Raw genomic sequence first — 12,189 nt, 5'->3', positions numbered from 1 at the left:
AAGTGCCAAGGGAGGAAGCCATGGCTGGCTGAGCTGAGGAGGAGAAGCTGCTCCTTCACCCAACGCTGTTGCTAACAGGAAAATGAAATGAATGTGAGTCTCCATCTGATCTTTCACTACTGCAGGCCAAGATCCCACCGTGAACTTGGCCCTGGCTTTCAGCACCTCAGCAAGGGCACAAGGTGCCCCAGAACTCAGCAGAATCATGCCATGGACCGGGACCTGGTGGCTGTGGCCCCATCCAGGAGGATCACAGCACTCTGGCTGCTCCCCAGTGCCTGCATCAGGCTCTCCTGCTCCCCCCAAAACCCCCTTTTGCTGAGGGATGCTGTGGGATGCTGGTCCTTTTCGAAGGCTTCCCATCAGTTGCGTGAGATGGTACCAGGACTGCGGAGCACAGCAATGCAGCCTGATGCTGCACTGTACCATGACTGTATTGCATGACCTTGGGTGTATTATTTAAGGTCAGATTTTTTTTCCCTGAAAACATCTCTAGTTTGTGTATCTAGTTTCAGAAGGACAGGAAAACACGGGCACAGCAGGCTCTCGCTGCCTAAGCCCTCCCGGTGCCTGAGCAGCCTTTAATTGCCTTTACCCCACTAGTACCCCGAGATGGAGGGAGTTGCTGTCTGTTAAGTGTGTCACCTGAGGCAACGGGTGCATTTTTTGACTCGGCCAAGGTTACATGAAGTGTCCATCAAAGCCAAGATTTTGAACTCAGTTTAATCCAGGCGACTGCCTTCCTCCTCAGCCCACCCTGCCAGTACAAGAGCTCAGTAAAGCCTTTGGCCATTTGACCTTTCCCAGCACTGAGACTCATTTATCTGGAAGTCAGCTCCTTCCCAAGGCAGGGACATACTCTGGGTCAGATGCTACTGAAGGACCGGAGCTGCGAGGGAGAAACAGTATTTCCTTGTATAATGACTCAGTATTTGTAAAATTCCCTGAGAGATGTTCAGAGCCCCACCAGGAGAGCGCTGCGAGTCGATGGGCAGATTCAGTCTGTGTCACGCTGGAGAGAGCAGCACGCTCGCTGCTCCTGTGAGTATCGGGCATCTGTTCTGTGAGTGCTGGGGAGATGCTGGGGGGCAGAACAAGAGACAGAGGGGGATGCTGTGGGGCTAGCAGGTGCTATTCCCATCAGAATAAACCTGGCTGCACGGCTCGTAGGAACCACGAGGTCACGAAGGTGCCACCATGCCTCTTGGAAACAGCATGGACCCCCAGGTGTGAACCGCTGGGGAAGTGCCAATGGCTCGGCCGTGCCCCGGGTGCAGGAGACACGTGTGGCAGCACATGTACCGAGATGCTGTCACATCCCTCCCTTCATCTGTGTCCCTGCCCCTCACACAGAGCCCGACGGCTTTGATCAGAGCTTCCAGAGAGCACAAAAGCCTGGCAGCAACTCTTTTTTATGCCTCTACAGCGAGCAGCGCTGCGAGCCGCAGGGTTATTAATAAGGGGCGGTGGAAGAGGAGCGGCAGCCCTCTGCCGGCTGCGGCTCCATGGCACACCGACCTCCGCACCGCCCCGTGCACCGGCCGCCTGGCACAAGCGGGTTTGGGGGTCCCCTTCGTCTTGCCACAGCTGCAGTGAGGACTCAGCACAGTGCAGGCTGGCAGGACTCTGCAGGGGGGCTGCACCATGCCCGGACCCCCTTGCGCAGCCTTGGCTCATCCCCGCTTTGGGGTAGCAGGGAGCAGGGGACTGGAGGGGAGGAGGAAGGGAGGGGGTGCAAGAAGTGTTTGGTAGCAAAAATGCATCATTGAAGTGCTCCTGGAGTCTTGCCTTGTACTGCTGCTCCCTCCCATTACAGGATCATGTTGTGGACAGGTGCTGGTGTGTATGCCCACGCCTCAACTCACTCTTGCCCCTTGTTTTTCCTCAACCTTTTGACTGTGGAGCAGTTAAAGCAAATGGCATTACAGCAAGCAGCACTGCAGAGCGCGGCCTTTCAGTAAATACTTTTTCATAGAGGCGTCAGCTCTGAGCAGCAGCCGCTGCATGCAGATTCCTCGCACACCAGCGTGTGTCTCCTCCTTAGCTCCCCACACATGGGCCACCACCCCAGGGGCTGTCCTGGCACCCAGATGAGCTGGGCTCAAGCCCAGGGACAGCTGGTCTGCAGGCTCATGGCACGGGTGGCTGTGGGTGAGATGGTCTGGGTGAGTTCCCATGGGGGGAGGGGGAGAGGCTGCTTCCTCACATCTCTGCCCCGTCCTTGGGTGCAGGGCGCTGGGTTAACGCAGTCTTCTGGTGTCTGCCGAGCCACATGTTTCTGTCCCCCACAACTGAGCTGTTCTGGCACTGCCAGGTCTGTCCCCTCCTGTGAGGCAATGGGAGAGGGCTTGGGAAGGTGCCACCAGCCAGTGTCATTGTCCTGGGCATCCCCTCCTGGTCCTCTCAGAGGTGGGATGTGGGCCTGGGCAGGCCTCTGGCGTGACCCACCTGTCCCTTGTGCTTCCTGCCGGGTGCAGGGTGTGGGGCTGACCTGTCGGGGAGGGGACAGTCCCCATGCTCTGGGGTGGCAGGCGGGCTCAGCGCAGCTGCATCCTGCTTCCCTGGTGCAGCATCGCACCTCTCCAGGGCTTTGGGATTTGGTAGCCCTGATGCTTTTCTCCCTTTTCTGCTGAGGCAGAGCAGCAGAGACACCGACACGCTCCTTCCCGTGTTCCCTACCGACTTGCCTAATTTTGCAGCCCCTGATTCCCACCACCCACACAGCTCCCGGCTCCGGCAGTAATTGCAGTTCCCTATTTGCATCGCTAAGACAGCAAAGGGCTCAGAACAGCAAAGCACCGTTCTGCCACGGGGATCCCGCGCCCGGCGTGATCAATAGGAGATTTGTGAGCACATGTGTGAGCGAGAGGCTTTTCCCCTCAGACACATAAACCACTTTTTCTCCAGCAGTACCTAAAGGGAAGCTCCTGAGATGCAATCAGGTGCCAGCAGCTTTGAGACAGACGTGCAGCAGGAAGGCAGGCTGCTGCCTGGTGGCAGGGCTGCCTGTGCAGCCATGCTTGGCCCCACTCGTGTGTCCCCACCTGCAACTGCTCATCCCACTGCTCCTCACCCGCCTTGGGGCCAGGAACATCCCCAGGCTGTTTGCACGGGGCAACAGGCTCCTGCTCGCCACTGGTGCAGGTTGCACTGGCCATATCCCAGCCCTGGAGCAGCAGGAGGGCCCAGGGAAGTGCTCCACCAGCTTGGCATCTCGCTGCAGTGGGACCCTTGGAGGTGGCCAAGGTGGCCCCACTTGCAACATGATCATGGGGTGATGGAGCATTCCCCCCAGGGACGGGCTGCGGGGGGTAAACCAGGGAAGGGGAATGAAACCAGCAGCTGTTTTAAAGGAAAATCTATTCAGAAAAATGCAGCTGGGGCAGGCATGAGCCTCCCCCCAGCTCCTGGGGCTGACCTGATTTTGCAGGAACCTCCCTTTTTTCTGCTCTGCTGCCCTTTTGTCTCTGCACCCAGAGGATGCAGAGCCTCCTGGCCTATATTTTGGCTTTAAGATCAATATTTAAAATCCCCCCTCGCGTTTCCTTTGCGCAGGCGTGAGGCATTTCGCTTGCTAGGGGAGGTTTGTCTCCCAGAGAACTGTCTGTTCACCATTTCAAATAATTTCCCCGGTATCGTTGTTCTAGAAACAATTCATTAGGGGCCTATTATACAATGTTATACCTGCCAAGGTTAGAAAAGATCCCGCATGTGTGGTAAAATCGCACTGTGAGCTGCACACACTGACTTTTTTTTGGTGTCTGTCTATAAATGTACCTTTTCCTCCTTTTGGAGAGCCAGTCATCTGGGCACAAAGATGCGGCAGTGATGCTGCTGCCTGAGGTGGGGAGCCACAGCGGGGCTTGGTCTGGTGCTTAGTCACGGTCCTGTACTGGGAAGATGCTGCATGTGGTGGAAAGGGGAAGTTTTGGGGTGTAGCAGCCGTTCCTCTATCTTTGCTGCTGTCTGACCCCTCTCCAGGGACATAATTTGAAAATCCAGGCCAAAACCAGTGGCCGGGTCCCCAGGCTGAGAGGAGCCCCGCGTTGCCGGAGAGTTAACGCAGCCACAGTCCATGGGGAACTCATTAAGCATCACCTCAGAGGGCTGCGCAGCCGGGACGGCTGGCGGCGGGGGCTGCAAACCCCATCCCCTGTTAGGCCTCCTGCTCACAGGAGATGTCCCTCGCCCTCCTGAGCCATCCCTCCCCGTGCTGCTGGGGCGGCTCAGCCCCCCTGCCCGGCCGTGGCCTGCATCGTTGCTTTGCAGTTGTCTTTTTCTCTCTGCAGGGAGAATAACTTCATCAAGGACTTCCCCCAGCTGGCCGACGGCCTCATGGTGATCCCGCTGCCCGTGGAGGAACAGTGCCGCGGCGTCCTCTCAGAGCCCCTTCCCGACCTCCAGCTTCTCACTGGTACGAGCTGCCCCTGGGCTCAGCCCCCCCCGGGGTCAAGCACAGGAGCAGGAGCCCCTTCTCCCCCCCTGGATCCCAGCTGGTCCCCAAGGTGCATCAGCACCCACAGCGTCTCGGGGTCCTTCACAGCATCCCTGCAGTGTGGCTGGGGCAGAAGCAGCGTATAGGCTGTGCGTGTCCTCCCCGGCCCAGCAAGGCAGCTCCCCCCTCCCTGCGAGCTCTGGACAGCCACAGCCATCACAGTGCTGGTCCTGCCAGCAGCCCGGGGGCCCCATGGTGTGACCGCCGGAGGAAGTCACCATCCCTGCTACCGTCCCGTTTCTCACCCCCGCGACTTGTAGCAAAGCAATTGCTCCGTGTGAGCGTAAAAGCCTTTCCCAGATCGCGGCTGCCGCGTCGGCAGGGGCTGAGCACCGGCTCTTCCTTTGCAGGGGATATCAAGTACGACGAGGCGATGGGCTACCCCATGGTGCAGCACTGGAGGGTCAGGAGCAACCTCTACAGGGTGAAGCTCAGCTCCATCACCCTCTCTGCAGGTGAGGGCTTCTAGCGGCAGGGAGATGTGTGCCTACATGGGCGGGTGGGCGGGCGGTGGTCTTCTGCCCCAAGGCACAGTTGTGCCGAGCATCCCCCCAGCATTTTCCACCTCCAGGCTCTGCTCAAGCAGTAACTGGCGCTCCCAGCACTGCTGCAGAGGCAGGCAGAGGGATTTTCTCCTTTTTACAGGGGGGAAACTGAGGCAGGGAGTTTGTGCAGCTCAGTCACACAAACCAAGAGCTGGGGTCAGAGCTAGGATCAAGCTAACAGGCAACACTGCGGGGAGGATTTATGTGGGGGAGTCTGTGTATACGTGTATGTACAAAAAACAATAAGTTCTTGAAAAAATGTAGTTTCAAAAGGACGCAAAGTGCTTGTAAATGCAGGTCATATAAAGCAGGGAGTCGCAGATGAAGAAGGGGTGGGCGGGAGGATCCTGCAAACGTCAAAACATTTCACTTCCACATTTTCATAGCTGCACACTTTGTTTCAGAAATGCTGAAACATTTTGTTGCGACCTGAAATGTTTTGCCTTTTCATTTCAAAACAGCATTTTTTATTTAAAAATCAACCTGTTTTCAAATGGAGAAAGAAAAAAAAAATTTAGTGCAGACAGGCTGCACAGCCCCAGGATGAAATAACCTGCTTGGAGCTGAACGAAATACTTGGGTTCAGCTCAAAATGAATTCTTCTAGTTTTTTATTAAACCAACCTTCTCTTTCAATAAACCAACCAACCAACCAGCCAGATAACCTCATTTTGGTGACAGTTATGACGTATTTTCTTGCAGTATGTTTTCAGTTCCACCACTGAACCAGAACGATGATATCAGCCAGCTCTAAATGATGCCAAGGTGCTGTGTAGTCACCAATGCCTCCATGATATTTCATCTCCGTAGAGCAGTGAAGGTCCATGTCCTTGTCCCATGCCAGCAGTCCCTGCTGTCTGCACAGGCACTGCAGGGCATTGCTCAAGAGATGTCCCGACCCTTGCGCACCCACAGAGCTGCACCTCGGGGCTGTCTCCAGCTTTCCTAAAAATAGTTATCGGTTGTGAAGGATACTGGGGATGGTCTGCAGTGCAATCTATAATAAATTTGTCCTTACACCAGGACAACATCTCTAGTTATGGTTCCAGCAAAGCAAAGGCCAAGCACATGCTCTGGGGGGGGTATTGATGCTGTCCCAGCAGCCTGAAAAACAGGTCGGAGCTGGCGGGAGGGTGTTTGTGTGTGTGTGTGTGTGTGCACACGTGTTCCCATGCACATCCCTGTAAAATGATTGGAGAAGTCTTTTAGGGAGAGGAACCATAGAAGGATGGCAGAACCACAGCCTGGGGTAGATAGCAGGTTGTGGATTCCAAAGGATCATGTAGACCCTGGAGTCAAGAGAGGAGGAACTGTGCTTTGCACCCACAGAGGGACTTGTATGTCTTGGGCAGGGGATCTTGTGGGCCTCCTTCCCCACAGGCTGTGGCTGGCAGCCCAGGCTGGCCAACCTGCCGATCCCGGCCTCCCTCCCACAGGCTTCGCAAACATCCTGAAGATCCTGAACAAGGACAGCAGCCGGGAGGAGCTGCTCTCCTTCATCCAGCAGTTTGGTTCCCACTACATCGCAGAGGCACTGTACGGCTCCGAGTTCAGCTGCACCATCCACTTCCCCAGCAAGAAGGTCCAGCAGCAGCTCTGGCTGCAGTACCAGAAAGGTGAGGAGGGCGGCGGGAATGAGCGGGGGCACAACTACCAGTTATCATTGGTGCTGTTCTCCATCCATCACCCTCTCTTCCCCATGCATACACCGTCACCATGCCGGTGAGTGGGTGCAGACAGGAGACTTGTACTAAACTGGGTGCCCAGCAGCAGGAGACGGTGGCACGTGTCTGTGGGCAGCATCCCTGAGCCAGGGAACCCATCCTGCCTGCTCCTGCCCCAGCTGCCGCACTCTGGCTCCCTCTTTCCCCGGGGTGACCCACTTCACCAGCAGCCCCCTGCCCCGCTGCGGTGGCCCCCGCACGCCGGGGGTGCTCAGGGTCGGGTGATGGAGATGTGACATAATTGAGCTGTCTCAGAATGGCTTCGTTTTATTGCTTGTGACAATGACGGTCTTTAAGGAAGTGTATTAAATCAATAGCAGACTCATTGTGCTACACCATAAATAACGAGACACATCATTAAACAGGGCAATAAACTTCAGGACTTTGAAGTAATACAATTAGGTTATGTTTATAAAAACTCCCTTATCGCTGTAGCCTTCCATTTGCCAATTCATCTCTCTCCTCCAGGGAGCTGGGGATATTCCTGGCTCTGATATTTTTCTGTTGAAAAACATCTGTGGTGTTTCATAGGGCCCGTCGTAGGGCTGACGGTAACAGAGGCCGTCAAGGCACTTGCATCCTGCCCCGCAGGCGCTGCCGAGAGCAGCCTCGCTTCATGTAAGCCAGCGGACAGAGGTGTGCTCCCGCCTGCCGCCTCCGTTGCTTTCTGCTCATTTTTTTCCCTCTGCCTTCCCAGCGCGGCTCGTCTTGTAAGCGTATTTATAACATGCTGTACTCGTTTGTTTGGGTTTTAAATAGTGATAAATGAAGCTTGCTGTAGCAATGCCCCTGTTTAGCAGGACAAAGCGTCGTGGAGGTGTGTGGTTTACATACTTGCGATGTTATTCATCACTGGGGCCACTCCCTGCAGTCCCCAGGCAAATGTGTCAGTGGGGAGCAGACCCGGAGTGGTTCCACAGTCCCAGCGCCGTTGCTGCACACACAGGGTTTCTTCTGAGATGCCGGGTGGGAATGAGAGGTGGATGCTGCAGTCTGAGCCTGGCGTGAGCATCGCCGCTGTCTCACAGTCTTGGGGCCAGATGGCAGATGAATGGTGGCAACGCTTGATCCGGTGGTGAAATATCTCCCATTTCTGAGTCCCCATCTTCCCCCTGGCCAGGGGCAGAGGTTCCTCCTGGAGCTCAACCACAAAGCCCCGCGGTGGCACAGGGCCTGAAGGCGAGCAGTTCCTCACTGACAAAATAATTTCCTTTTTAGTCCGTGGTATGCAGCTGGCCGAGGCGGGCTCCCTTGCTCCCCACCCGTCTCCCGCACGCACCCCTGGAGCCGTGCCCCTCCCGTGCCACTCACAGGGCTGCCCCAGACTGCTGGGGAATCCAGGGCATCCTTTCCTACCACCCGCAAAGCACCAAAGTGCTCGTGGGACCCCAGGGGTCCCTGGAGGTTTTGCATGGATGTCCCTGGACATAAGCACTGAATTCCTGACCGTGCAGCATTTGGCCATGGGGTGCTGGCTCCGACCTTGTTCTTTGTGACGTTGGTAGCTGGTGGGGTTGGTGAGGTTGAACTTTGGGGCTGTTGGTACTGCAGAGGGGAAAAGTGTTGTATTTAGCTCTTGGATGGCCAGAATATGCTCTTGGAAGGACATCAAGGATGTTCAGGGCTCTCGCTGATACCAGGGGAGATCAGCTCTGTGGACAGAGAAGAAGGTGTCATGGGAAACCCAGGGCTCTCTCCTGGAGAAGCCCCAGTTAGCTAAGAGAAAGAGCTTGCTGTTTATGGTAGACGGATTTTATTCCCAGCTTCCCCACTGATTTACCCTCATTTTGCCAGTGACATAAGGAGGATTGGAATAAATAGTTCCAGATAGACTGTTCTGGATGCCTTCTCCACTCAGAAACAGCTCTGGCCTGCCGGGCTCCCTGCTGCTAGCCAGCCCGTTTCCGAACTGCTCAGAGAGCGCACATATGCATCATCTCTAATAAATACAAAAGTAAGGCCAGATAACCATAATTTGTTAGTGAACAAAGCAGGTCAGAAGAGGAGGGGGAGAGGAGAGTCTCGGGCTAATTGGAACGGCACCAAATATGATAAAAATGCACATTGCAGCGTGTTTGCAGCATCGCACAGAATTATTTTAATATTTTAATCAACTTCATAAATCAATCGGCAGGCCTCAGGAGGAGGCCTCCGCCAATAAAGCGCACAATCTGCGTGTCAAGCCCTAATTGAAAACATGGTCTCGAAGAAGAGAGCGCGCTGCTGGCAGCCGGACTCCTTGTAAAGCGCCGGGCCAGGTGCTGGCTCTCTGCCGAGGCTGGAGCAGCCCGAACGCCGCGCTCGCAGCCGACACAGCCGCCCATGACGTGGGTTGGTGTCTGCAGAGCTCTGCCTTCAGCCAAACGGAGGAGAAAGCCATCCAGCTCTCGCCGGGGGCAGCAGAAAGTTGGTGCCTTCTCACTGCCTGGACCCACCACCCTGCCGGGATGGGCGGACTGCCGGCACCGCCCGCGTTTGCAGGCTGCTCTGCCTGTAGAAAGGCAAAATGTTCCCCTTCCTCCTGCAAGTAGATAAGCTGTGTGCCGGGGGAGGCGAGGGAGCCTCCTGCCCTTGTTCTTAAGGATTTGCAGGAGTGAATCCTGCAAATGAGAGCAGCAGAGAGGCACGGAGGCGTGCTGCCTGCCTGCGTGGCTGTGGCACACCGAGCACCGTGCTCCTTCCAGGGCAGATGTGGAAACATCACCCAGGCTCACCCCCAGGGACTGCATTAGCCCATGAGCAAAGAAATCAAACCCCAATTTTATGTCAGGCAGAGTGATTAAAAGCCTGTGTTTTGAGCTCCTTGCTCCAGCTCTGTGCAGCCAAGCAGTGCTTTAACTCATCAGAGTGGCCTCCAAGCAGGGACCTTGAGATCAACCTGGCCACTGATCTGTGCCACGGGAGCCCACATTGGTTTTCTTCCCCCTTAAAGCCAGCATTTAACACTGATGGCATCTGATTAAGTTTGTACCAGTGGTGTGAGCATCTTTGTCTGGCAGCTGGAGCAAACGTTATGCCCTCAGCCACCTCCTGTTGTGTGTAAGAATGTGGCCGGGATGGAGTGAACTGGCTTTGTCACAGCCCCTGGGGTGCTGTGCTTTGGATCTGTGGCTAAACCAGTGTTGATAACACCCCAGCGTGTTGGATGCTGCTGAGCAGTGCTTGCGTCCAGGCTTCCTCACTTTCCTACTCTGTCCCTGCAGCAAGTAGGTTGGGGTGGGCAAGCTGTTGGGAGAGGGACACAGCCAGCAGTGCTGACCCAAATTGGGCTATTCCACACCATTTATCAGCGATAAAACTGGAGGTGGAGGCTGGGGGTCAACCCACCACAAAGACAGTCACAAAATGTACTTGAGGAAAGAGAGAAATCCCTCCATCCAGCAAATCCACCTGCCAGGGACCGCTTCAGTCCCTGCTAAAGGTCTGTCAGAGACTGGTTGCTCTGTGGCCCTTTGGTCTGGCTGGCCAAGGAGGAGGAGGAGAGCTTGGGTAGGGGAAGGGAAGAGCTGCTCTGATGGCAAAATCTGACAGCCCCGGTGGGATTTCCCCAAGAGCTGTTCTAGCTTGCTCATTCCCACTGCGATACACAAAATGCAGAACAAATGTCTCTAAGTGCTCTGGCACTTAAGAGAAAATGGAGACATTATCAGCAGTAATGCAGAGGGTCTCATCTTGTCAAGCATTTGAGTGACAACTCTTTGCCTTCACACGGTGCAGACGAGCTGAGCCTCAGTGTGGGAGACTTTTGTTCTCCAGGTGGGAGAAGTTGGAAAAAGAAGCGGTGTGCTGCCGCGGAACAGCACTCAGGCTTGCAGGAGCTCCACTCCCTTGCCACTGAGGACCTGGGAGATGTGCGGCTGGGGAGCGGGAAGGGTGCTGATCTACAAGGCTGGAGAAGATTCAGAGGGTTTCATTACCCAGCTGCTAGATTGCAGTAGTGCTTTATGCCTGCAGTGAGTGAAATGTTTGTTTTTCTTGCATTTCCTAAGATCTCTGGAAAGAGGTTCCTTGGCTGAGGTTACCCAGCCACGCTGGGCACTCTGCAAGCTGAGCTCTGAAAGTGGCTGCTACAGTTGTGAAAGATGTTCCCTCTCAGTAACAGATCATTTATTAAAATAGTCCATGGAGGGGCTGTGCCCTGACACGTCCCATCACACTCCCTAAGGCTTTTTGACCACCAGCCTCTCTGATACTTGCTTCTCTTCTCTTGGACCATATGTCATTGGTTGTATTTATCTTTACGAGGTTACAGTTTTCATGCTTTCTTGTGAACTCAGCAGTTTAGACAAAAGATCTCCAAAAAATACAAGCCATATTAAGGATACAGCCTCAAGCTCTGCTAAAATAGCAGTCCATATTCTTCTGAGTAGGGTCTGTGGATCCCTTCTGTCGTCTCAAGGTCTCATTCATCTCCCTTCAGGTCTGATACTGCTCTAACACAATTAAGATTGAACTAGTCCACATGAACCTTTAGTTTTTATTTCCTAGACACAATCAGGTGCATTAAGAAAGCTGTAAGGCAAGCTTTACATCTATTAAAGGAGATAATAACTTTCCCTTATACCTGCTTGGTCAGAAGTAAAGTGTATGGAATTTCCCAGTCCTTGAGATCTGTTCCTATAAACAACCACTCTATTACCTTTGTAACACTCTTACTTGCTTGTGGTTTATGTCATTATATTTATTTCAAAACCTCAGATTTTGACATTTTGTTCGGAGGAGGAAAAAACAATCTAGCTGGTTGCCGTGAAATTTAGTTTAGACTAAAATATGTGCTGTGACTCAGTCTGCTAAATGACCTTATGCACTGCTCATTGTAATCCAAAATTGCCAGGCAAGTAGAGTAATTAGTTGTGCAAAATGAAATAACTTTAAATCCTCTCATTGAGTAATGACCCAGAAAAATCACTTAAGCTATACAATAGAAAAGGCTCAAAGCATCTGGCTTTATTTTTACTTTTGTAGCTCTGCCCCCTTTGATTAAGAAACAGGCTCTCCCCCTCGTCCCTTTAGAAACCCTGGCTGTCGGTTGCTGCCCAGAACAAATGTTCGCGGCTTAGTTGCCGCTCCCCTAAGAAATCATGTCTTCTCATAAAACGGCAGGGTAAATCTAACAGCACCGGCACGGCAGTTGTTCTGCAAGGATCGTATACGTTTGATAAACCAGCAACTCGTATCTGTTTGAAGAGCTGCTTCGTGTCATCTGAGATGAGCCCGAGTGATAAAAACCCTCACCCAGACCAGCAAACCCAGCTGGGTAGCAGGACCAGGGGAGGACCTGCACGTGCTGCTGACGTACTGATGCCTTTGAATACTGAGCGGCAAATTGCTGAGCTCTCCCTTGGCTCCACCTAAATACATTGTTTCTAATATGATTTTTTGCAGCATTTATCAGAATGATCCAGAATAATAGGTGAAGCCTCACA

The 12,189-nt window shown here is 53.9% G+C and overlaps 1 protein-coding gene across 3 annotated transcripts in view; it reads left to right on the top strand.

Annotated features, from left to right (window-relative positions):
- Positions 1–12,189, top strand: part of ASTN2 (astrotactin 2) — a 360,643-nt gene that overhangs the window by 225,790 nt on the left and 122,664 nt on the right. For all 3 annotated transcript variants that reach the window (XM_074846673.1, XM_074846674.1, XM_074846676.1), the window contains 3 exons: positions 4,290–4,414; positions 4,846–4,950; positions 6,476–6,655. In XM_074846673.1, the coding sequence (XP_074702774.1) occupies positions 4,290–4,414; positions 4,846–4,950; positions 6,476–6,655 (410 nt within the window). The remainder of the gene's footprint in view (positions 1–4,289; positions 4,415–4,845; positions 4,951–6,475; positions 6,656–12,189) is intronic.

Source organism: Strix aluco, chromosome 20, assembly GCF_031877795.1.
Source record: "Strix aluco isolate bStrAlu1 chromosome 20, bStrAlu1.hap1, whole genome shotgun sequence".
NCBI classification, from domain to species: Eukaryota; Metazoa; Chordata; class Aves; order Strigiformes; family Strigidae; genus Strix; species Strix aluco.
Note: the sequence above shows the minus strand (reverse complement) of the source record. Positions and strands in the feature narration are given on the sequence as shown.